The sequence below is a fragment of the Oncorhynchus nerka genome, linkage group LG26 (assembly GCF_034236695.1).
Source record: "Oncorhynchus nerka isolate Pitt River linkage group LG26, Oner_Uvic_2.0, whole genome shotgun sequence".
NCBI classification, from domain to species: domain Eukaryota; kingdom Metazoa; phylum Chordata; class Actinopteri; order Salmoniformes; family Salmonidae; genus Oncorhynchus; species Oncorhynchus nerka.
Window position 1 is genome coordinate 20,346,110 of NC_088421.1, and position 27,132 is coordinate 20,373,241.

Below are 27,132 nucleotides of genomic sequence, written 5' to 3' on the forward strand. Positions count from 1 at the left end.
GTGTGTGTGTTCCTGCAGCCTACCATGATGACATCCCCGGCCTGGATGTTGAGAGCAGTGGGGTCGTGGATGTTCCAGTAGTCTTTCAGAGCTCTCACCTGCAGGACACCTGTAGCATCTGTGTGTGAGAAAGACAGAGAGGGAGAAAGAGATATGTGGAGAGAGGAGGGGGGCAGAGAGGGGAAAAGAGAGATGTAGAGAGGGGGGGGGGCACAGAGGGGAGAAAGAGAGATGTAGAGAGGGGGGCAGAGAGGGGAGAAAGAGAGATGTAGAGAGAGGGGGGCAGAGAGGGGAGAAAGAGATATGTAGAGAGAGGGGGGGCAGAGAGGGGAGAAAGAGAGATGTAGAGAGAGAGAGGGGGGGGACACAGAGAGGGGAGAAAGAGAGATGTAGAGAGAGAGAGGGGGACACAGAGAGGGGAGAAAGAGATATGTAGAGAGAGGGGGGGGGCAGAGAGGGGAGAGAAAGAGAGAGAGGGGGACAGAGAGAGGAGAGAAAGAGAGAGGAGAAAGAGAGACACACACAAAGTTAGTTCAGGGAATTGGTATGAACGAAGGCAGGAAGAAAATACAGCCCAATGATTGATACATACTGACATGTACACCACTTTCAAATCACCTTAAGGGGATATACCCAGACGCCGCTACAATCCCAATGCCTGTTGTTTTTTAATTAGTCACATCCGGCACTGGTATGGAATGTAGTGACATCAGAGAGCAGAGTCAGTCAGTGCTGTATTCAGCTTCTGACTGGTTGGTACACATCAATAATTAATCCATGACGAGGAGGTGTGGTGGCTGATTGTGTTCTATTCACTCTGCTTTAAACACAGAGAGAACTTGATCATAACAGGAAGTCTCTCTCCACAGCCTCCATGTTTGAAGCAGCAGTCTGCTGACTGAGGAAAACAAGTGCTCATTATGGCCTGAGTTCCCAGGCTGCGAGAACCAGATCAAAGACCCAGGCCTGCTGGATTACAGAGGAGATAGCACAAACAGCAGAGGTCCAAAACACAGTCTCATGCATGCGCACGTACACAGGGGTGGCACGCAACAATCACACACAAGCAAACAAATGCATAGGTCGCACACACACACGTAGTCTTTTGGTTGTGTGTGTGCGCGCGCGTGTGTGTGTGTGAGCTGATAGGGTTATGTAACCTGTACTCCATGAGGTTAAACACAGCTGCTTGGTGAATTACAGCTTAGAGCATTTCATATCCCTCAGTCTCTCCTCTGGGCCTCTCTCGCTATAGGAACGTCTGCACTGGCTCTGTCTCAGTAGGTCTCTTAATCCCAACACACACACACACACACACCTCTGAACACTCTGTCCTGCAGAACTCAAACTGCAAAAGAATGCAAGAGTCGCTTCACTACACAAAAGCACAAAGAAAGAAATCCGCTAGCAGGAATCTATGCTGACATTTTTTCAATTTTTGCGGCTAAATAGATTTTTTAACACGCAAATACATTTAGGAACACAATAAAAGTATTTGAGAAATAGCGTTTTTATGATAAGAAATTACTAAAAGTGAAAGAATAAAATGTTTTTGTGGTGTTCCATGCTCAAGCAAGTACAATGTCCTGTCAAATATTTTAGCCACTTAGGGGAGACAAAAATGTTCAGCTGCCCCTTTAAGGGTAACAGTGAGACTGGCATGTCTGTCTGGGAGAGATGAGATTCTCCCATGTCTCTTCACTAGCAGTTGAGCGAGCTCAAACAAGCTAACATCAAAAACAACCTAGCATGTGAACAAAATTATATCCATGGCCAAGAAACACAAGGACAAAGTCACTCAAGTAGACTCTATGGCTACACACTTCTAAAACAGCCAACATACTTAGAAAATAACTACAGCAGCAATTTATACGCTATAAATCAAAACTCATACTTGACTTTTTCAGTTTGTGAGTAAAAAGGTGGCACTGTAGAGCCCTGGTTGAAGGACAATAAAGCAGGCGGAAAACAGAACGAGAGATAAAGACTGCCAAAGAATGATACTTCATGGAATAATGTCTTCATCTCCTGTCCCAGTGTATTCCAGTGATGACTGGTGCTGTTCACCTCGTAGGAGCTGCTTAATGTCCTTGCTGGCGTGGGAGGTGGTGAACTGGTTCACCATGTCCAGGGCTGTCTGGTTGTACGTGTTACGGATGTTCACGTCTATACCAGCCTGGCAAAACCACACACAACGTTAATGTCAATCAGATGTGCACTGAAACACAGCAGCACATTCAACACAATGTTCTCAAGTCTAATGCAGTCAATGGCAAAGTATTGTACAGCCTATTCAATAAAACACTTCACTTACATTGGATAACATGTTACCAACTGTTAGTTGAATGTGGTAGAATAGTGATTGAATCAGACTAGTTAAAGACTAAGTTAGGTTGATGTCCCTCCAGGTGTCTTACCTCTAGCAGCTGTCTGACCACCTCCGTCTTGCCGTAGAGGGCAGCCTCGTGCAGGGCAGTGCCAGCCTTAGTGGCCCTGTTGATGTCGATGCCCGCTTTCAGCAGCAACCTGAACCAGAGGAACAACACAGTACTACTTTAGTACAGATTCAAGTTTACAAAGGCTGTTAACTCCAGGGTGAATTGTAAAGTTTTCTGCGAGGCAGAGCCATGGATGGAGCCAGCAGGACCAGATGCCAGGACAGTATATTATGTCAATGGCAGTGTAACAGTGATCCACCGTAGCTAGTCTGCTCAACATCCCACATCACATGAACTCACTGAGGTGCCAGGGGGAAATTTGGAGAATTCACACTCGATTCCAGCTGCACAGACACACACACTCAAATATCCTGGTAGTGAACAAGGCAGTTAACCCACTGTTCCTAGGCCGTCATTGAAAACAAGAATTTGTTCTTAACTGACTTGCCTAGTTAAATAAAGGTTAAAATAAATACATCAGTAGATAAGTTCAACTTTAGGAATATTAGTGGGAATTTCAGAGCTCTCCTGGGAATGTACAGCATGGAAAGTTCACACACACACACACACACACACACACACACACACACACACACACACTAGGCAAGGGGAAGTGGGCATCCACACGCCCATATGCAAAACGGTTTGGTAACTAACTACCGCAAACCCATAACCCCTGTCTTTCCATGGCATTCCTGCTCATCAGCCAAACCAGAACCATACCACAACATCTCACAATGACCCTCTGTCACAATCACACCACTTATCTATAAGTGGTAACCCAAAATAACAATACAAGACTGATTCAGACAGTGACAGTGATTTGCATCATCAGTTTGCCTCACCACTCACTTTAGTAAATAAGGCACGCATCTAACAAGAAGTCACTTAGAGCGAGAGAGGGAGACAGAGAGAAAGAGAGAGGGTTTTTTGGGGCTCAGTTGCCAAGCACAGAGCGATGACTCAGAAGACTGAGCCCTGGATTTTTAATTAATTTATTTGCAAATTATGATGGAAAATAAGTATTTGGTCAATAACAAAAGTTTATCTCAATACTTTGTTATATACCCTTTGTTGGCAATGACAGAGGTCAAACGTTTTCTGTAAGTCTTCACAAGGTTTTCACACACTGTTGCTGGTATTTTGACCCATTCCTCCATGCAGATCTCCTCTAGAGCAGTGATGTTTTGGGGCTGTTGCTGGGCAACATGGACTTTCAACTCCCTCCAAAGACTTTCTATGGGGTTGAAGAGACTGGCTAGGCCACTCCAGGACCTTGAAATGCTTCTTACGAAGCCACTCCTTCATTGCCCGGGCGGTGTGTTTGGGATCATTGTCATGCTGAAAGACCCAGCCACGTTTCATCTTCAATGCCCTTGCTGATGGAAGGAGGTTTTCACTCAAAATCTCACGATACATGGCCCCATTCATTCTTTCCTTTACACTGATCAGTCGTCCTGGTCCCTTTGCAGAAAAACAGCCCCAAAGCATGATGTTTCCACCCGCATGCTTCACAGTAGGTATCGTGTTCTTTGGATGCAACTCAGCATTCTTTGTCCTCCAAACACGACGAGTTGAGTTTTTACCAAAACGTTATATTTTGGTTTCATCTGACCATATGACATTCTCCCAATCTTCTTCTGGATCATCCAAATGCTCTCTAGCAAACTTCAGACGGGCCTGGACATGTACTGGCTTAAGCAGGGGGACACGTCTGGCACTGCAGGATTTGAGTCCCTGGCGGCGTAGTGTGTTACTGATGGTAGGCTTTGTTACTTTGGTCCCAGCTCTCTGCAGGTCATTCACTAGGTCCCCCCGTGTGGTTCTGGGATTTTTGCTCACCGTTCTTGTGATCATTTTGACCCCACGGGGTGAGATCTTGGGTGGAGCCCCAGATCAAGGGAAATTATCAGTGGTCTTGTATGTCTTCCATTTCCTAATAATTGCTCCCACAGTTGATTTCTTCAAACCAAGCTGCTTACCTATTGCAGATTCAGTCTTCCCAGCCTGGTACAGGTCTACAATTTTGTTTCTGGTGTCCTTTGACAGCTCTTTGGTCTTGGCCATAGTGGAGTTTGGAGTGTGACTGTTTGAGGTTGTGGACAGGTGTCTTTTATACTGATAACAAGTTCAAACAGGTGCCATTAACACAGGTAACGAGTGGAGAACAGAGGAGCCTCTTAAAGAAGAAGTTACAGGTCTGTGAGAGCCAGAAATCTTGCTTGTTTGTAGGTGACCAAATACTTATTTTCCACCATAATTTGCAAATAAATTCACTAAAAATCCTACAATGTGATTTTCTGGATTTTTCCCCCTAATTTTGTCTGGCATAGTTGAAGTGTACCTATGATGAAAATTACAGGCCTCTCTCATCTTTTTAAGTGGGAGAACTTGCACAATTGGTGGCTGACTAAATACTTTTTTGCCCCACTGTATAGAGACAGGGAGAGGAAGAATACCTCTCCCTTACTTGAACTTCATTATTCTCATCCTATTACAGATACTGTGCTTCAGCATTTCTCAATATCTCTTCCCATCTCCCCCCCTCTCTCTGCCCTGTGGCTTCTAAGCCCCGGGTCAGTGTGCTCGTTTCATTTCTCCTTAGAAACACAAAGGGGGGCAGGCTCATCAAAGTCTCTCTGTCCCTCTGGTTTGGCTGGATGCTGAAAGAGAGAGCCCTATCCTGTTCTCCTCTCCTCCTTTGGGGCCGCACTAACTCAATAACCCACTGTTCATATCCCCCCTTTAATATCTCTACTACATGGATGTCTATGTGGGGCCAAAGGGGTGGAACCATGGGACCGGTTACAGCATGTATTGTGGTGACATAACCGTGTGATTGGACCACAGGGCATTGTTATGGAGTCATATGGCCACTGGATCCCAGAAATCCTTGTGCCATGGTTGAATACACAGTTTCTCGCTTTCATTATCAATTGAAACCAATGAAAGCCTTGACTGTTTCTTTGGTAAGGTGGTTTGGACCAACTCCTTCTCCCGACAGCGGGGCCTGCCCAACTCCTTCTCCCGACAGCGGGGCCTGCTCCACTCCTTCTCCCGACAGCGGGGCCTGCCCAACTCCTTCTCCCGACAGCGGGCCTGCCCAACTCCTTCTCCCGACAGCGGGGCCTGCCCAACTCCTTCTCCCGACAGCGGGGCCTGCTCCACTCCTTCTCCCGACAGCGGGGCCTGCCCAACTCCTTCTCCCGACAGCGGGGCCTGCCCAACTCCTTCTCCCGACAGCGGGGCCTGCCCAACTCCTTCTCCCGACAGCGGGGCCTGCCCAACTCCTTCTCCCGACAGCGGGGCCTGCCCAATTCCTTCTCCCGACAGCGGGGCCTGCCCAACTCCTTCTCCCGACAGCGGGGCCTGCCCAACTCCTTCTCCCCAACTCCTTCTCCCGACAGCGGGGCCTGCTCCACTCCTTCTCCCGACAGCGGGGCCTGCCCAACTCCTTCTCCCGACAGCGGGGCCTGCCCAACTCCTTCTCCCGACAGCGGGGCCTGCTCCACTCCTTCTCCCGACAGCGGGGCCTGCTCCACTCCTTCTCCCGACAGCGGGGCCTGCTCCACTCCTTCTCCCGACAGCAGGGCCTGCTCCACTCCTTCTCCCGACAGCTGGGCCTGCCCCACCCCTCCTCCCGACAGCGGGGCCTGCTCCACTCCTTCTCCCGACAGCGGGGCCTGCCCAACTCCTTCTCCCGACAGCGGGGCCTGCTCCACTCCTTCTCCCGACAGCGGGGTCTGCTCCACTCCTTCTCCCGACAGCGGAGCCTGCTCCACTCCTTCTCCCGACAGCGGGGCCTGCCCAACTCCTTCTCCCGACAGCGGGGCCTGCTCCACTACTTCTTCCGACAGCGGGGCCTGCTTCACTCCTTCTCCCGACAGAGGGGCCTGCTCCACTCCTTCTCTCGACAGCGGGGCCTGCTCCACTCCTTCTCCCGACAGCGGGGCCTGCTCCACTCCTTCTCCCAACAGCGGGGCCTGCTCCACTCCTTCTCCCGACAGCAGGGCCTGCTCCACTCCTTCTCCCGACAGCTGGGCCTGCCCCACCCTGCTCCTCCTCCTCCCGACAGAGGGCCTGCTCCGACAGCGGGGCCTGCTCCACAGAGGGCCTGTTCCGCCTTCTCCCGACAGCGGGGCCTGCCCAACTCCTTCTCCCGACAGAGGGGCCTGCTCCACTCCTTCTCCCGACAGCGGGGCCTGCTCCACTCCTTCTCCCGACAGAGGGGCCTGCTCCACTCCTTCTCCCGACAGAGGGGCCTGCCCAACTCCTTCTCCCGACAGCGGGGCCTGCTCCACTCCTTCTTCCGACAGCGGGGCCTGCTTCACTCCTTCTCCCGACAGCGGGGCCTGCCCAACTCCTTCTCCCGACAGCGGGGCCTGCTCAACTCCTTCTCCCGACAGCGGGGCCTGCTCCACTCCTTCTCCCGACAGTTGAAGGCGCTGTCTGTTGATAATCGCCTCAATAACTGCCTTGAAACTGAACCTAAACTATACTGAAACTAATTTGACACATAACAACAGAAACAATAAATGAAGTAAAGTATGATGGGGAAAATTGGGGAGGGAAAGCGAACGATGCATAATTATGTCATCACCAATTGTGAATGAAGAACAGGCCATTCAATTGTATTGATCTATTCTAATTAGAATCTTAAATGATATGTACTAAACCATTCCACTGAATCACAGCAGTCTCATCAGTCTCTTCTGGGCTACTTGGAGCAGGCTACAACGTGAGAGAGTGCGTAATGAACATGTTGAACGGCTTTCAATATCTGGGAAACTATCTATATTGTGCAAAGGTCAGTGTTGGAGACCTTACAGTGGCAAGGGGAGAAATGTCTCCATGGACAATTTCTTAACTTCACTGTCATTGGCGAACAATTTGCTTGTAAAGAAAACAAGTCTGGCTGGCACCATGAACAAAGTGAGACGGGAGCTCCCTACCTCTGCACAAAATAAGGCACCTGCACAGCTGTTGTACTCCTCAACAGTGCTGAAGAATGACAAGACAACGGAACACAAAGAGAAAACTGGAGACTATTACGCACTACAACCAAACAAAGGTGTCAAAGTGTGTTAAGGCAAGTGACATTTATGAAGATTTAAGTCATGTCACGCCCTGGTCTTAGTATTTTGTGTTTTCTTTATTATTTTGGTCAGGCCAGGGTGTGACATGGGTTATTTATGTGGTGTGTTTTGTCTAGGTTTTTTTTGTAGGTTATGGGATTGTGGTTTAGTGAAGTAGTCTAGGTAAGTCTATGGTTGCCTAGAGTGGTTCTCAGAGGCAGGTGTTTATCGTTGTCTCTGATTGGGAACCATATTTAGGCAGCCATGTTCTTTGAGTGTTTCGTGGGTGATTGTTCCTGTCTCTGTGTTTGTTTGCACAAGATAGGGCTGTTTTGGTTTTTCACGTTATGTTTAGTGGTTTGTATTGTTTGTTATTATCTTTATTAAAGATGTATCGAAATAACCACGCTGCAGTTTGGTCCTCCTCTCCTCTCCTTTACCGGAAGAAAACCTTAACAAGTCAACTGTTAGAACAAGGGATAACAGCTAAATGAAATCAAACTGATGCCATTGAAGATGCACTCAATATACGCTCGAGCTGACAATAACTGACGATTTTTGACTGCTGTCATATCAACACTTACAGTTGAAGTCGGAAGTTTACATAACCCGAGTTTAAATGTATTTGGCTAAGGTGTTTCACAATTCCTGACATTTAATCAAAGTAAAAATTCCCTGTCTTAGGTCATTTTATTTGAGCTTTTATTCCTTCATCACATTCCTAGTGGGTAAGAAGTTTACATACACTCAATTAGTATTTGGTAGCATTTGCTTTAAATTGTTTAACTTGGGTCAAATGTTTTGGGTAGCCTTCCACAAGCTACCCACAATAAGTTGTGTGAATTTTGGCCCATTCCTGACAGAGCTGGTGTAACTGAGTCAGGTTTGTAGGCCTCCTTGCTCGCACACACTTTTTCAGTTCTGCCCACAACATTTCTATAGGATTGAGGTCAGGGCTTTGTGATGGCCACTCCAATACCTTGACTTTGTTGTCCTTCAGCCATTTTGCCACAACTTTGGAAGTATGTTTGGGGACATTGTCCATTTGGAAGACCCATTTGTGACCAAGCTTTAACTTCCTGACTGATGTCTTGAGATGTTGCTTCAATATATCCACATAATTTCCCCTCATGATGCCATCTATTTTGTGAAAGGCACCAGGCCCTCCTGCAGCAAAGCACCCCCACAACAAGATGCTGCCACCCCCGTGCTTCATGGTTGGGACGGTGTTCTTCGGCTTGCAAGCCTCCCCCTTTTCCCTCCAAACATAACGATGGTCATTATGGCCAAACAGTTCTATTTTTGTTTCATCAGACCAGAGGACATTTCTCCAAATGTGCAGTTGCAAACCTTGGGACAGCTTTTTTTATGGGGGTTTGGAGCAGTGGCTTCTTCCTTGCTGAGCGGACTTTCAGGTATGTCAATATAGGACTCGTTTTACTGTGGACAAGCATCTTCACAAGGTCCTTTGCTGTTGTTCTGGGATTGATTTGCACTTTTCGCACCAAAGTACGTTCATCTCTAGGAGACAGAATGCGTCTTCTTCCTGAGCAGTATGACGGCTGTGTGGTCCCATGGTGTTTATACTTGCGTACTATTGTTTATACAGATGAACGTGGTACCTTCAGGCGTTTGGAAATTGCTCCCAAGGATGAACCAGACTTGTGGAGGTCTACAATTTATTTTCTGAGGTCTTGGCTGATTTCTTTAGATTTTCCAATGATGTCAAGAAAAGAGGCATGGAGTTTGAGGTAGGTCTTGAAATACATCCACAGGGACACCTACAATTGACTCAAATGATGTCAACTAGCTTATCAAAAGCTTCTAAAGCCATGACATCATTTTCTGGAATTTTCCAAGCTGTTTAAAGGCACAGTCAACTTAGTGTATGTAAACTTCTGACCCACTGGAATTGTGATACAGTGAATAATAAGTTGAATAATCTGTCTGTAAACAATTGCTGGGAAACTGATTTGTGTCATGCACAAAGTAGATGTCCTAACCGACTTGCCAAAACTATAGTTTGTTAACAAGAAACTTGTTGAGTGGTTGAAAAACGGGTTTTAATGACTCCAACCTAAGTGTATGTAAACTTCCGACTTCAACTGTATATTGATTATAATGCCACTGTTGCTTTTCCCTCGAGTTTCACTATTCATCAGGTCCACCTCACGCTTATAATGATGTTTAGGTTACTGATGTTTCCATCATTTCACCGTGCATCATTTGACTGTGCATATTGGTGGTTGGGGTATGTTTTGTGTACTTATAAAAAGAAGCTGTTACCGCGTCCAACACATATACTTTCTGTTTCATAGTTGTAACAAAGGAACTCCACTAAGAACATTTCTTGAACACTTGAATTTATTTAAAAATAAATGTGAGTATAGTGTACAGTAACATATACTAATGAAAATGCTATTGAGTTCTTTGAAATAAAATAAAAATGGTATTCTAATGTTACCCAAGGCCGTCATAAACACAACCAAATTATTATGTTTGCGGCAGCATATATAAAAAGTATGAATTACACTGTTCGAGTGTTGCAGTCAGAATGACTGCTCATTAGCTTGAAGGCGGGGTCCATCGAGGCCCAGCAGTTTGAGTGTTAACAGTCTGGTCCCAGCTACTACTGATAAATCAGCAGCCACATCTCACTGGCAGATCTGGGTCACATTGGCAGCACTGCAGCCTCACACCAGAGAGCCTCCCTCTCCGTCTCTCTCCAATGTCTTTCTGCATATTCATCTCTCTCGCTCTCTCAGCCTGGTGACAGACTGCTGCAGCTGTCAGTGAAACATGGGAACAGGGCTGCAGAGTAGACCCCCTCCTCCTCACCTTCTCTATGGCAGGGCTCAGGGTGACCTGGGTGTCTGGTACTGGACTGTACCAGACAGACTCTGATGTAGGTCTCCATAGAGGTACTAGGGGATTGGGACTGTGGCCCCTGGTGGATTAGACATTGGACAGGCTGTTTTATAGCCTACCAGCTAGTCAGAGTAGAGATTGGGGTACTAAATATATGGCTAGATCCACTTGGGAGAGAGAATAAACACATACACCCACCACAGTGTTCCAGAGCGAGGGTGTGGAGGCAGAGCCATGTCTGATGGTTCTTGTCTTGTCCATAGTACCGTGGAGAGGAAGAGGAGGAGGGAAGGCGAGAGGGGCAGAGGGTAGACCCATGGGAACCATTTACTGTCCTGTTGAGTCCCCCAGCACACCAGTTCCAGATCAATGACTGTGTTAACCCTGTCAGACCCCTGTCTACCTCAGAGTAGGTGTTCAATCACACAGAAAATGTACTGACCAACCATGATCAATCATAGCCTTTCATTTAGTATGGGACAATTAGAAAAATTGTCTAATTTGAAAATTAGAGGAATGACAGGCAGAGGATTAAGACCCACAAGAAAATATCAATCTATCAATGGGCACTGTACACACAAATCATTATGGTCTGAATCGCAGCCTGACAAACGTGTACACAATATCTGCATTAAAACTTGACATCATTGACATCAATGCATGATATATACAACACGTATTACACAATACGAGTTGTGCGTACGTTTCACAAGTTCAGATTGTGAAAAACAACAGGAAGTCTCTTACCGGATGATGTCCTTGTGTCCGTTGCGTGCGGCGAGGTGCAGCGGAGTGTTAAAGCCTGAGTCTGCAGGTTCCTTACTATTACCCTCTAACAGAGCCACCACCATGTTACTGCTCAACAACAGCTGAGCAACCTGACAGGAGGGAGGTCATAAAGCCATGGAGACAGAAGAGAGGAGAAGGGGAAATTGAAGGAGAGAAAGCGAGAGGGGGGAGAAGGTGATAAAGAAAAGACAGGGTGATGAGTGCAGGCTTCAACTGTTACCAACACATGTACATTTCATGCACTGTTAGGACAAGGGATAACGAACACACACAAGTCTGAAACATTTAGGAGTCCTGTGATTTGACATGGGAGGACCCACAGGTGAGTGTGAGGTAAAACAGGAGTGACCCAGGGGCATACACAACCCCACACATCTGGCCCACACACTGGATGACACCTCAACACTCACTGACTGACTGCTGCTGCTGGGAGACTGGTCTGGGACAGAGGACAGGAGGAAACACAAAGGGACAGAGAGGGAAAAGGAGAGGGAGAAATAGAAATAGGGAGGGCCTCGTCACACCCTGGCACCCCAACACAGCAGCTGATGCCCATAAACACACACACACACACACACACACACACACACACACACACACACACACACACACACACACACACACACACACACACACACACACACACACAGTGGAGCCAGTGTCAGCATTCTAAAGATATCCCATTCTAAATCAATCCTGGGGGACAATAGTTACAGGCTAACTCTCTCAAGTCTCATTTAACAAACACACAAGCACAAACAAAGCTGCCCAGCAAACCTTCCAGTAATAGAAGTTACAGACGGACTTGCCAATACTTCCTCTCCAGCCCACATCCAGATAAATAAGAATGAAAGACAAGGGGACTTTCCAGCCCAGTAGGAGAGGAGAGCAGCGTTCCCAGTGAGTGTGTGTGTGTACTATTACTTCACCCTGGCTTGGTTCGGCTTCACACTGTCCTATCCAAACTAAACGCTGCTGCAGCACTATTTGGGACCAGGGACCTTGATTGAGGCAGCGCACAGAGTTTGAAATACACTCACATTGGCTTGGTGGTGTTTGAATGGCTATAGGAACTGACAAATTCATATACAAAGCTATTGTGCACTCAGGGAGAGAGAGATGTTAGTGAAATTGTCAAACTGGTTTAATGATGCAGGCTTAAACTGCCCAATTCACCATTAAGTCATAGTAACCAAATGTAAATTTGAGATGGAGAGAGTGTGAATAACTGTGCTCAAGAGAGCGAGAAATGGAGATTAGAGAGGGAGAGAGAGAAATGGAGAGTAGAGGGAGAGAGAGAAATGGAGAGTAGAGAGGGAGAGAGAGAAATGGAGAGTAGAGGGAGAGAGAGAAATGGAGAGTAGAGAGGGAGAGAGAGAAATGGAGAGTAGAGGGAGAAATGGAGAGTAGAGGGAGAGAGAGAAATGGAGAGTAGAGGGAGAGAGAGAAATGGAGAGTAGAGGGAGAGAGAGAAATGGAGAGTAGAGAGGGAGAGAGAGAAATGGAGAGTAGAGAGGGAGAGAGAGAAATGGAGAGTAGAGGGAGAAAGAAAGAGAGAGAAATGGAGAGTAGAGAGGGAGAGAGAGAAATGGAGAGTAGAGTGGGAGAAAGAAAGAGAGAGAAATGGAAAGAGGGAGAGAGAGAAATGGAGAGTAGGGGAGAGAGAGAAATGGAGAGTAGAGGGAGAGAGAGAAATGGAGAGTAGAGGGAGAGAGAAAAATGGAGAGTAGAGGGAGAGAGAGAAATGGAGAGTAGAGGGAGAGAGAGAAATGGAGAGTAGAGAGGGAGAGAGAGAAATGGAGAGTAGAAAGGGAGAGAGAGAAATGGAGAGAGAGAAATGGAGAGTAGAGAGGGAGAGAGATAAATGGAGAGTAGAGAGGGAGAGAAAGAAATGGAGAGTAGAGAGGGAGAAAGAAAGAGAGAGAAATGGAGAGTAGAGGGAGATAAAGAAATGGAGAGTAGAGATGGAGAGAGAAAGAGAGAGAAATGGAGAATAGAGGGAGAGAAAGAGAGAGAAATGGAGAGTACAGAGGGAGAGAGAAAATAAGAGATAAATGGAGAGGAGAGAGGGAGAGAAAGAGAGAGAAATGGAGAGTAGAGAGGGAGAGAGAAAGAGAGAGAAATGGAGAGTAGAGAGGGAGAGAGAAAGAGAGAGACATGGAGAGTAGAGAGAGAGGGATAGAAAGAGAGAGAAATGGAGAGGAGAGAGGGAGAGAAAGAGAGATAAATGGAGAGTTGAGAGGGAGAATTCGAAAACAAATCCAATTTTGATAAACTCCCATATCTACTGGGTGAAATTCCACAGTGTGCCATCACAGCAGCAAGATTTGTGACCTGTTGCCACGAGAAAAGGGCAACCAGTGAAGAACACACACCATTGTAAATACAACCCATATTTATGCTTATTTATTTTATCTTGTGTCCTTTAACCATTTGTGCATTGTTAAAACACTGTATATATATAATATAACATTTGTAATGTCTTTATTGTTTTGAAACTTCTGTATGTGTAATGTTTACTGTTAATTTTTATTGTTTATTTCACTTTATATATTAACTTTATATATTATCTACCTCACTTGCTTTGGCAATGTTAACACATGTTTCCCATGCCAATAAAGCCCTTGAATTGAATTGAATTGAGAGAAAGAGAGAGAAATGGAGAGTAGAGAGGGAGAGAGAGAAAGAGAGATAAATGGAGAGTAGAGAGGGAGAGAGAGAGAGGGAGAGAAAGAGAGAGAAATGGAGAGTAGAGGGAGAGAAAGAAATGGAGAGTAGAGAGGGAGAGAGAAAGAAAGATAAATGGAGAGGAGAGAGGGAGAGAAAGAGAGGAGAGAAATGTTGAGAGAAGTAAATGTGCTCCAGTAAGAAAACCAGCATGCTCAAGGATGAGAGAGACTGAAAGAAAGACAAAGTTAAGAGTGCAGAAGTGAGATGTACTTGATGGAAGAGGAGCAGTTGTGACAACGCAGCCCATCCCAGATCCAGAGGGGTTGTATCTGTCCAGCTGTGACCTCTGTCTAGACTAACACAGGCCAAGAGTTGCATCACTGCAGCCCTCCTGTCTGTCTCTGTGAGCCTGGGCCAGTGGTGGGGGAGGAGAAACACACACAGTCTTACCTTGACTCTACCGAACTCACAGGCCAGGTCTAGGGGGGTCTTCTTGGTTTTGTTGATCAGACAGGGGTTGGACTGATGCTGCAGCAGCATCTCAGACTGAGAGAAACAGACAGACAGGGAATCAACACATACACACACACAGACAAGATCAAATACCATATACACACTGTCACCGGGGCCATTAGGGGAGTAGGTTATGCTATGTGGATGTGGTCATGCAGATAACATTACAACACACATAGCCAGGGAGATGATGTCAGATGTTTCTATCAGCACCTGGTGCTGCCTGCCGTATCCAAGGACACAGAGTATTTGATGAAAACAGACAGTCCATTAGCCCTGGTCATTCTGCTCTGGGAATACATAGTAGACTACAGGACCGGAGGCTGTTACTATCAAATGGGACTTCATGGTCTGTGCAGATAAATGCTTTTCACACAAACTGTGGTCCTAAAAGGCTTACAAATCAATTAATGTGGCGTAACCTGAACACATCCTGATACTGCTTGTAGGATAGTTCCTGATCTATTTCCCAATTATTTGAATTCCATTTAGTTTTTTTTTCTCCTTTGCACTCAATGTGCAGTTTCTCTAGAGATAAATCAGATCGAAGCCGAACTGTGCGATGTAGTGATGTAGTAGGGAGTTGTGGTTGCCAATATTCTACATAGTTCAGCGCAGGAAATGTGGGTAGTTAACGACAATGACCATAATTCATTGCATGCCTACTTGTCCCGTCTGTGTGGGGCATACACAGAGGGGGCGCGCGATTTAGAGCAGTTGCGCGAGGTATCTCTACCTGAAAACGCACCATCTACCACCATGTGACTTTTATTAATTGTTTTATTCTGTGTTGTTAAAGCGAAAACCATGAATTTGAAATAAATCGGACCTAAACCGAACCAACTTATCACTCAGCACTACAGGGGGTGAGACTGGGACGGACGTTAGTAGCAAACACAAGGTCCCTAATCGCCCCTAAACCTGATCACCCCGGATCACCTGACCCCCCTTCATTACCCCTCAATCCCTACAAATCCAATACCCTTCACCCTGCCTCGTTCTTCTCTCTCCCTCTCCAATCCAATCACACCAACATGCCTCTCCTCTCCCAGCTTGCTACGTATCCCCTGACCCCTCAATCCCTTAAATGACTGTACCACCAACCACCACTCATCCTACTCTATCCCCTGCCATGTCACATCTGTTTTGGGGCTATGGCTGTGATTTGTTGACAGTTTGTTTACTGTTTAAGACTTAAGTGGACTGACCAAACATGACCACACACATCTAAATCTCAGATAAGTGACCCACAGTAAACCAGCATCAGCTTTGTGGACAGAACAGCACATTCCACCCAATCCAGCAAAATGGGGATATCTGTTGACAGTGCTTAACGATGTCTGTCTGTCTGTCTGTCTGTCTGTCTGTCTGTCTGTCTGTCTGTCTGTCTGTCTGTCTGTGGGTGTGTGTCTGTGTACTGACCACGTCATAGTGTCCGTACTGTGCGGCCAGGTGCAGGGGGATGTGTCCATCCTGTGAGACCCCATTGACTCCAGCTCCGGCCCGCAGCAGCATAAGGACAGAGTCAGCCTTGCCCTGCCATGCTGCATAGTGGAGCGGACGCATACCTGCAGGAGGCAGCACATCTATGATCACATACAGTGGCTTGCGAACGTATTCACCCCCCTTGGCATTTTTCCTACTTTGTTGCCTGCCTTACAACCTGGAATTAAAATGGATTTTTGGCAGGTTTGTATTATTTGATTTACACAACATGTCTACCACTTTGAAGATGCAAAATATTTTTTATTGTGAAACAAACAAGAAGTGAGACCAAAATAACTGAAAACTTGAGCGTGCATAACTATTCACCCCCCCCCCCCCCCAAAAGTCAATACTTTGTAGAGCCACCTTTTGCAGCAAATACAGCTGCAAGTCTCTTGGGGTATGTCTCTATAAGCTTGGCACATCTAGCCACTGGGATTTTTGCCCATTCTTCAAGGCAAAACTGCTCCAGCTCCATGGATGGGTTCCGCTGCTGTACAGCAATCTTTAAGTCATACCACAGATTCTCAATTGGATTGAGGTCTGGGATTTGTCTAGGCCATTCCAAGACATTTAAATGTTTCCCCGTTAACCACTCGAGTGTTGCTTTAGCAGTGTGCTTAGGATCATTGTCCTGCTGGAAGGTGAACCTCCGTCCCAGTCTCAAATCTCTGGAAGACAAACAGGTTTCCTTCAAGAATTTCCCTGTATTTAGCGCCATCCATCATTCCTTCAATTCTGACCAGTTTCCCAGTCCCTGCCGATGAAAAACATCCCCACAGCATGATGCTGCCACCACCATGCTTCACTGTGGGGATGGTGTCTCCAGGTGATGAGAGGTGTTGGGCTTGCGCCCGACATAGCATTTTCCTTGATGGCCAAAATGCTCAATTTTAGTCTCATCTGACCAGAGTACCTTCTTCCATATATTTGGGAAGTGTCCTACATGTCTTTTGGCAAACACCAAACATGTTTGCTTATTGTTTTTTCTTCAAGCAATGGCTTTTTTCTGGCCACTCTTCCGTAAAGCCCAGCTCTGTGGAGTGTACTGCTTAAAGTGATCCTATGGACAGATACTCCAATCTCTGCTGTGGAGATGTGCAGCTCCAGGTTTGTTGTGGTGCCATATTCTTTCCATTATTTAATAACGGATTTAATGGTGCCCGTGGGATGTTCAAAGTTTCTGATATTTTTTTATAACCCAACCCTGATCTGTACTTCCACAACTTTGTCCCTGACCTGTTTGGAGAGCTCCTTGGTCTTCATAGTGTCGCTTGGTTGGTGGTGCCCCTTGCTTAGTGGTGTTGACTCTGGGGCCTTTCAGAACAGGTGTATAAATACTGGGGCCTTTCAGAACAGGTGTATATATACTGGGGCCTTTCAGAACAGGTGTATATATACTGGGGCCTTTCAGAACAGGTGTATAAATACTGGGGCCTTTCAGAACAGGTGTATAAATACTGGGGCCTTTCAGAACAGGTGTATATATACTGGGGCCTTTCAGAACAGGTGTATATATACTGGGGCCTTTCAGAACAGGTGTATATATACTGGGGCCTTTCAGAACAGGTGTATATATACTGGGGCCTTTCAGAACAGGTGTATATATACTGTGGCCTTTCAGAACAGGTGTATATATACTGAGATCATGTGACAGATCATTTGACACTTAGATTGCACACAGGTGGACTTTATTTAACTAATTATGTGACTTCTGAAGGTAATTGGTTGCACCAGATCTTATTTAGGGGCTTAATAGCATAGGGGGTGAATACATATGCACGCACCACTTTTACGTACTTTAAAAATATATATTTTGTGAAACAAGTTCTTTTTTAAAATTTCACTTCACCAATTTGGACCATTTTGCGTGTCCATTACATGAAATTCAAATAAAAATCCATTTAAATTACAGGTTGTAATGCAACAAAATAGGAAAAACGCCAAAGGGGTGAATACTGTTGCAAGGCACTTTACAATACACATATAAACAAACACAAGACAGACAGACAGTGAGTGAGGGACAGAAGTACAGTAGACATTTTTGGGTTATCCATATGAAAACTGATATTAAAATCACATCTGTTCCACAGATGGAACTAATAGAATGTACGAGCTGATATACAGTAGAATCACAAGACAATGTGTGCGTCACTAATAAAAACATCACAGATAATATGAATTAAAGGCGAGTCTGTTTGTACTGAGGCACATGTTGCTAACTGGTCAGATCTGGAAGTACCGGCTAACATGAAATCTCAAGACAATGTGTGCCACTGATAGAAAACATCAGAGATAATGTCTGTGCTGACAGAGATGATCTCACTGAGATCTGTGTTAGCTGTTTTGCTAGCTGATCTGAGAGCAGGTGATAAATAGTGCTGTGTCTCACCGTTCCTGTCCTTGATGTCAACGGTGGCCTGGGCCTCCAGCAGCACAGACAGCAGGTCTGTAGTTCCGGTCAGAGCAGCATGGTGGAGAGCTGAGAACCTGAGGACAACAACACACAGAAAGATAACAGATATAGCACAGAGGCACAAAGACAACAGAGAAGAGGACATGGGAAGATAACAGAGGGATATAGCACAGAGGCACAAAGACAACAGAGAAGAGGAGATGGGAAGATAACAGAGGGATATGGCACAGAGGCACAAAGACAACAGAGAAGAGGAGATGGGAAGATAACAGAGGGATATAGCACAGAGGCACAAAGACAACGGAGAAGAGGACATGGGAAGATAACAGAGGGATATAGCACAGAGGCACAAAGACAACAGAGAAGAGGAGATGGGAAGATAACAGAGGGATATAGCACAGAGGCACAAAGACAACAGAGAAGAGGAGATGGGAAGATAACAGAGGGATATGGCACAGAGGCACGAAGACAACGGAGAAGAGGACATGGGAAGATAACAGAGGGATATAGCACAGAGGCACAAAGACAACGGAGAAGAGGAGATGGGAAGATAACAGAGGGATATAGCACAGAGGCACAAAGACAACAGAGAAGAGGAGATGGGAAGATAACAGAGGGATATAGCACAGAGGCACGAAGACAACGGAGAAGAGGACATGGGAAGATAACAGAGGGATATAGCACAGAGGCACGAAGACAACGGAGAAGAGGACATGGGAAGATAACAGAGGGATATAGCACAGAGGCACAAAGACAACGGAGAAGAGGAGATGGGAAGATAACAGAGGGATATAGCACAGAGGCACAAAGACAACAGAGAAGAGGACATGGGAAGATAACAGAGGGATATAGCACAGAGGCACAAAGACAACGGAGAAGAGGACATGGGAAGATAACAGAGGGATATAGCACAGAGGCACAAAGACAACAGAGAAGAGGACATGGGAAGATAACAGAGGGATATAGCACAGAGGCACAAAGACAACAGAGAAGAGGACATGGGAAGATAACAGAGGGATATAGCACAGAGGCACAAAGACAACAGAGAAGAGGACATGGGAAGATAACAGAGGGATATAGCACAGAGGCACAAAGACAACAGAGAAGAGGAGATGGGAAGATAACAGAGGGATATAGCACAGAGGCACGAAGACAACGGAGAAGAGGAGATGGGAAGATAACAGAGGGATATAGCACAGAGGCACGAAGACAACGGAGAAGAGGAGATGGGAAGATAACAGAGGGATATAGCACAGAGGCACAAAGACAACGGAGAAGAGGACATGGGAAGATAACAGAGGGATATAGCACAGAGGCACAAAGACAACAGAGAAGAGGAGATGGGAAGATAACAGAGGGATATAGCACAGAGGCACGAAGACAACGGAGAAGAGGACATGGGAAGATAACAGAGGGATATAGCACAGAGGCACGAAGACAACGGAGAAGAGGACATGGGAAGATAACAGAGGGATATAGCACAGAGGCACAAAGACAACGGAGAAGAGGAGATGGGAAGATAACAGAGGGATATAGCACAGAGGCACAAAGACAACGGAGAAGAGGACATGGGAAGATAACAGAGGGATATAGCACAGAGGCACGAAGACAACGGAGAAGAGGAGATGGGAAGATAACAGAGGGATATAGCACAGAGGCACGAAGACAACGGAGAAGAGGACATGGGAAGATAACAGAGGGATATAGCACAGAGGCACGAAGACAACGGAGAAGAGGACATGGGAAGATAACAGAGGGATATAGCACAGAGGCACAAAGACAACGGAGAAGAGGAGATGGGAAGATAACAGAGGGATATAGCACAGAGGCACAAAGACAACGGAGAAGAGGACATGGGAAGATAACAGAGGGATATAGCACAGAGGCACGGGAAGATAACAGAGGGATATAGCGAGAGAAGAGGAGATGGGAAGATAACAGAGGGATATAGCACAGAGGCAACGGAGAAGAGGACATGGGAAGATAACAAGACAACGGAGAAGAGGAGGATGGGAAGATAACAGAGGGATATAGCACAGAGGCACAAAGACAACGGAGAAGAGGAGATGGGAAGATAACAGAGGGATATAGCACAGAGGCACAAAGACAACGGAGAAGAGGAGATGGGAAGATAACAGAGGGATATAGCACAGAGGCACAAAGACAACGGAGAAGAGGACATGGGAAGATAACAGAGGGATATAGCACAGAGGCACAAAGACAACGGAGAAGAGGAGATGGGAAGATAACAGAGGGATATAGCACAGAGGCACAAAGACAACGGAGAAGAGGAGATGGGAAGATAACAGAGGGATATAGCACAGAGGCACAAAGACAACGGAGAAGAGGAGATGGGAAGATAACAGAGGGATATAGCACAGAGGCACAAAGACAACGGAGAAGAGGAGATGGGAAGATAACAGAGGGATATAGCACAGAGGCACAAAGACAACGGAGAAGAGGAGATGGGAAGATAACAGAGGGATATAGCACAGAGGCACGAAGACAACGGAGAAGAGGAGATGGGAAGATAACAGAGGGATATAGCACAGAGGCACAAAGACAACGGAGAAGAGGACATGGGAAGATAACAGAGGGATATAGCACAGAGGCACAAAGACAACGGAGAAGAGGACATGGGAAGATAACAGAGGGATATAGCACAGAGGCACAAAGACAACGGAGAAGAGGACATGGGAAGATAACAGAGGGATATAGCACAGAGGCACGAAGACAACGGAGAAGAGGAGATGGGAAGATAACAGAGGGATATAGCACAGAGGCACAAAGACAACGGAGAAGAGGAAGATGGGAAGATAACAGATAACAGAGGATATAGCACAGAGGCACAAAGACAACGGAGAAGAGGAGATGGGAAGATAACAGAGGGATATAGCACAGAGGCACAAAGACAACGGAGAAGAGGACATGGGAAGATAACAGAGGGATATAGCACAGAGGCACAAAGACAACGGAGAAGAGGAGATGGGAAGATAACAGAGGGATATAGCACAGAGGCACAAAGACAACGGAGAAGAGGAGATGGGAAGATAACAGAGGGATATAGCACAGAGGCACAAAGACAACGGAGAAGAGGAGATGGGAAGATAACAGAGGGATATAGCACAGAGGCACAAAGACAACGGAGAAGAGGACATGGGAAGATAACAGAGGGATATAGCACAGAGGCACAAAGACAACGGAGAAGAGGACATGGGAAGATAACAGAGGGATATAGCACAGAGGCACAAAGACAACGGAGAAGAGGACATGGGAAGATAACAGAGGGATATAGCACAGAGGCACAAAGACAACGGAGAAGAGGACATGGGAAGATAACAGAGGGATATAGCACAGAGGCACAAAGACAACGGAGAAGAGAAGAGGACATGGGAAGATAACAGAGGGATATAGCACAGAGGCACAAAGACAACGGAGAAGAGGAAATGGGAAGATAACAGAGGGATATAGCACAGAGGCACAAAGACAACAGAAGGAAATGGGAAGATAACAGAGGGATATAGCAAGAGGACAAAGACAACGGAGAAGAGGAAATGGGAAGATAACAGAGGGATATAGCACAGAGGCACAAAGACAACGGAGAAGAGGAGATGGGAAGATAACAGAGGGATATAGCACAGAGGCACAAAGACAACGGAGAAGAGGACATGGGAAGATAACAGAGGGATATAGCACAGAGGCACAAAGACAACGGAGAAGAGGAGATGGGAAGATAACAGAGGGATATAGCACAGAGGCACAAAGACAACGGAGAAGAGGACATGGGAAGATAACAGAGGGATATAGCACAGAGGCACAAAGACAACGGAGAAGAGGACATGGGAAGATAACAGAGGGATATAGCACAGAGGCACAAAGACAACGGAGAAGAGGACATGGGAAGATAACACAGAGGCACAAAGACAACGGAGAAGAGGACATGGGAAGATAACAGAGGGATATAGCACAGAGGCACAAAGACAACGGAGAAGAGGACATGGGAAGATAACAGAGGGATATAGCACAGAGGCACAAAGACAACGGAGAAGAGGACATGGGAAGATAACAGAGGGATATAGCACAGAGGCACAAAGACAACGGAGAAGAGGACATGGGAAGATAACAGAGGGATATAGCACAGAGGCACAAAGACAACGGAGAAGAGGACATGGGAAGATAACAGAGGGATATAGCACAGAGGCACAAAGACAACGGAGAAGAGGGAAGATGGGAAGATAACAGAGGATATAGCACAGAGGCACAAAGACAACGGAGAAGAGGAAATGGGAAGATAACAGAGGGATATAGCACAGAGGCACAAAGACAACGGAGAAGAGGAGATGGGAAGATAACAGAGGGATATAGCACAGAGGCACAAAGACAACGGAGAAGAGGACATGGGAAGATAAGAGGGATATAGCACAGAGGCACAAAGACAACAGAGAAGAGGACATGGGAAGATAACAGAGGGATATAGCACAGAGGCACAAAGACACAGAGGCACAAAGACAACGGAGAAGAGGACATGGGAGACAACGGAGAAGAGGAGATGGGAAGATAACAGAGGGATATAGCACAGAGGCACAAAGACAACGGAGAAGAGGACATGGGAAGATAACAGAGGGATATAGCACAGAGGCACAAAGACAACGGAGAAGAGGAGATGGGAAGATAACAGAGGGATATAGCACAGAGGCACAAAGACAAAGACGGAGAAGAGGAGATGGGAAGATAACAGAGGGATATAGCACAGAGGCACAAAGACAACGGAGAAGAGGACATGGGAAGATAACAGAGGGATATAGCACAGAGGCACAAAGACAACGGAGAAGAGGAGATGGGAAGATAACAGAGGGATATAGCACAGAGGCACAAAGACAACGGAGAAGAGGACATGGGAAGATAACAGAGGGATATGGGAAGATAACACAGAGGCACAAAGACAACGGAGAAGAGGACATGGGAAGATAACAGAGGGATATAGCACAGAGGCACAAAGACAACGGAGAAGAGGAGATGGGAAGATAACAGAGGGATATAGCACAGAGGCACAAAGACAACGGAGAAGAGGACATGGGAAGATAACAGAGGGATATAGCACAGAGGCACAAAGACAACGGAGAAGAAGATAACAGAGATGGGAAGATACAAAGACAGAGGAGGATATAGCACAGAGGCACAAAGACAACGGAGAAGAGGACATGGGAAGATAACAGAGGGATATAGCACAGAGGCACAAAGACAACGGAGAAGAGGACATGGGAAGATAACAGAGGGATATAGCACAGAGGCACAAAGACAACGGAGAAGAGGACATGGGAAGATAACAGAGGGATATAGCACAGAGGCACAAAGACAACGGAGAAGAGGACATGGGAAGATAACAGAGGGATATAGCACAGAGGCACAAAGACAACGGAGAAGAGGAAATGGGAAGATAACAGAGGGATATAGCACAGAGGCACAAAGACAACGGAGAAGAAGATGGAAGATAACAGAGGATATAGCACAGAGGCACAAAGACAACGGAGAAGAGGACATGGGAAGATAAGAGGGATATAGCACAGAGGCACAAAGACAACGGAGAAGAGGACATGGGAAGATAAGAGGGATATAGCACAGAGGCACAAAGACAACGGAGAAGAGGAGATGGGAAGATGACGTTTGGAGAGAGAGTTCAGTACAGACATAGTATAGTTGAGTGAAAGACACAATTGAGAGGGCATTGGGATTGTTTGGCAATGGGGAGGCTTATAGGTCAATGGGATTGCTTGTGTGAGAGAGAGAGACAGAGAGAGAGACAGAGAGGGAGAGAGAGACAGACAGACAGACAGACAGACAGACAGACAGACAGACAGACAGACAGACAGACAGACAGACAGACAGACAGACAGACAGATATTGAGAGAGAGAAAGACAGAGAGAGACATTGAGAGAGACAGAGAGGCATTGAGAGAGACAGAGACATTGAGACACAGAGAGACAGAGACATTGAGAGAGAGACAGAGAGAAATTGAGAGAGACAGAGACATTGAGACATTGAGAGAGAGATACATTGAGAGAGAGACAGACATTGAGAGAGAGACAGAGAGAGACATTGAGAGAGACAGAGAGAGACAGACAGAGACATTGAGAGAGAGACAGAGAGAGAGAGAGAGACAGAGAGACAGTACTCTTCCATTAGCCCAATAACACACCACAGCCCTGGGCTGTTAGTCACACACTCATCCTCTCACTGGTGACGATTCAATTAACGTCTGCATGTGATCTGATGGTAAAGTGAATGTAAAACAACCTCTTCAAAATGCAGAAAGAGGCCACAATATAAAGCAAAGCCAGGCTCATCCAGAACCCTGCTCTGGGCTGTGGGCTGTGTTATTGGGTAGTACTATAGTGTAGAAGCCAGCCAGCCAGTAGTCTAGGATTCACTAGACACCAGGAGACATGAATAACAGGAAAGATAATGGAGCTGGAGGCTTTGGCTCAATCAAGACCAGACTCCCCCCATCCTCATCCAGACAGTCTCTCCCCCCTCCTCGCCTTTTCTCTCTTTGTTGTTCAGCTTTATCTGTTTTGGGGAGAAAGGGAAGGGGGGTATGGGGGTAGTAAATAAAAAATGAAAGCCCCCAAACTGTGGGAGGGAGGATTTTGCACCCCCACCATCATGTTTTATGAGTGCCATGATGTGTGTGTGTTGTCGGGACATGCCAACACAAAGTGTGGCCTCTAGAGGTGACTCAGCTCAGAGGGGAAGAAGGACTCAACTCATCAGGCTGGTGAGTAACAGTGCTGCCTCCAGCACCACCGTCAAGTCCAAACACCACAGATATAAATCTCCCCTCTCACACACACACGCAGGTCCAGGTCGCAGCCACAGCCTGCAGTCACCACCATCCACATGGAGAGGAGAGAGGGAGGAAGCTGCCAGAACATAATATACCGTACAGCACCTAACCATAAATAACCAGACCAGAGACACGAGAGACGGCCTGCACTCTAGAGGACAGCTAGTACTAGAGAGAGACGGTCGGTACTAGAGAGAGACGGTCGGTACTAGAGAGTCGGTCGGTACTAGAGAGACAGTCGGTACTAGAGAGAGAGAGAGAGACGGTCGGTACTAGAGAGAAGCAGTCAGTACTAGAGAGAAGCAGTCGGTACTAGAGAGAGAGAGACAGTCGGTACTAGAGAGAGAGAGAGAGAGACAGTCGGTACTAGAGAGAAGCAGTCGGTACTAGAGAGAGACAGTCGGTACTAGAGAGAGACAGTCGGTACTAGAGAGAAGCAGTTGGTACTAGAGAGAGGCAGTCGGTACTAGAGAGAGGCAGTCTGTACTAGAGAGAGAGAGACGGTCGGTACTAGAGAGAGAGAGACGGTCGGTACTAGAGAGAGGCAGTCTGTACTAGAGAGAGGCAGTCGATACTAGAGAGGTCTCTCTCTAGTCGGGACTAGAGAGAGACAGTCGGTACTAGAGAGACAGTCGGTACTAGAGAGAAGCAGTCGGTACTAGAGAGAAGCAGTCGGTACTAGAGAGAGACAGTCGGTACTAGAGAGAGACAGTCGGTACTAGAGAGAGACAGTCGGTACTAGAGAGAAGCAGTTGGTACTAGAGAGAGGCAGTCGGTACTAGAGAGAGGCAGTCTGTACTAGAGAGAGAGAGACGGTCGGTACTAGAGAGAGAGAGACGGTCGGTACTAGAGAGAGGCAGTCTGTACTAGAGAGAGGCAGTCGATACTAGAGAGAGACAGTCGGGACTAGAGAGAGACAGTCGGTACTAGAGAGACAGTCGGTACTAGAGAGAGGCAGTCGGTACTAGAGAGAGGCAGTCTGTACTAGAGAGAGGCAGTCTGTACTAGAGAGAGAGACAGTCGGTACTAGAGAGAGACAGTCGGTACTAGAGAGAAGCAGTCGGTACTAGAGAGAGACAGTCGGTACTAGAGAGAGACAGTCGGTACTAGAGAGAGACAGTCGGTAATAGAGAGAAGCAGTCGGTACTAGAGACAGGCAGTCGGTACTAGAGAGAGAGACGGTCGGTACTAGAGAGAGAGAGACGGTCGGTACTAGAGAGAGAGAGGCGGTCGGTACTAGAGAGAGACAGTCGGTACTAGAGAGAGACAGTCGGTACTAGAGAGAGACAGTCGGTACTAGAGAGAAGCAGTCGGTACTAGAGAGAAGCAGTCGGTACTAGAGAGAAGCAGTCGGTACTAGAGCGAGGCAGCCGGTACTAGAGAGAGGCAGTCTGTACTAGAGGAAGGCAGTCTGTACTAGAGAGAGACAGTCGGTACTAGAGAGAGACAGTCGGTACTAGAGAGAAGCAGTCGGTACTAGAGAGAGACAGTCGGTACTAGAGAGAGACAGTCGGTACTAGAGAGAGACAGTCGGTACTAGAGAGAAGCAGTCGGTACTAGAGACAGGCAGTCGGTACTAGAGAGAGAGACAGTCGGTACTAGAGAGAGAGAGACGGTCGGTACTAGAGAGAGAGAGGCGGTCGGTACTAGAGAGAGACAGTCGGTACTAGAGAGAAGCAGTCGGTACTAGAGAGAAGCAGTCGGTACTAGAGAGAAGCAGTCGGTACTAGAGCGAGGCAGCCGGTACTAGAGAGAGGCAGTCTGTACTAGAGAGAGAGAGACGGTCGGTACTAGAGAGAGACAGTCGGTACTAGAGAGACCGTCTGTACTAAAGAGAGAGAGAGACAGTCAGTACTAGAGAGAGACAGTCGGTACTAGAGAGAGGCCGTCTGTACTAGAGAGGCAGTCGGTACTAGAGAGACGGTCGGTACTAGAGAGAAGCAGTCGGTACTAGAGCGAGGCAGCCGGTACTAGAGAGAGGCAGTCTGTACTAGAGAGAGAGAGACGGTCGGTACTAGAGAGAGACAGTCGGT

General features: G+C 46.8%; 1 protein-coding gene across 8 annotated transcripts in view; it reads right to left on the minus strand.

Annotated features, from left to right (window-relative positions):
* The window catches only part of LOC135559588 (caskin-2-like), a 30,955-nt gene extending 12,578 nt beyond the window's left edge, over nucleotides 1-18,377 (minus strand). For 3 of the 8 annotated variants that reach the window (XM_065010231.1, XM_065010230.1, XM_065010229.1), the window contains exons 1-7: nucleotides 18,231-18,377; nucleotides 15,776-15,921; nucleotides 14,291-14,386; nucleotides 11,129-11,259; nucleotides 2,418-2,526; nucleotides 2,068-2,176; nucleotides 24-118 (exon numbers count right to left, since the gene is read on the minus strand). In XM_065010231.1, the coding sequence (XP_064866303.1) occupies nucleotides 24-118; nucleotides 2,068-2,176; nucleotides 2,418-2,526; nucleotides 11,129-11,259; nucleotides 14,291-14,386; nucleotides 15,776-15,919 (684 nt within the window). In that variant the 5' untranslated portion in view covers nucleotides 15,920-15,921; nucleotides 18,231-18,377. The other 5 variants (XM_065010228.1, XM_065010227.1, XM_065010226.1 and 2 more) reach the window with 3 other exon arrangements.
* Nucleotides 18,378-27,132: the final 8,755 nt, after the last annotated feature.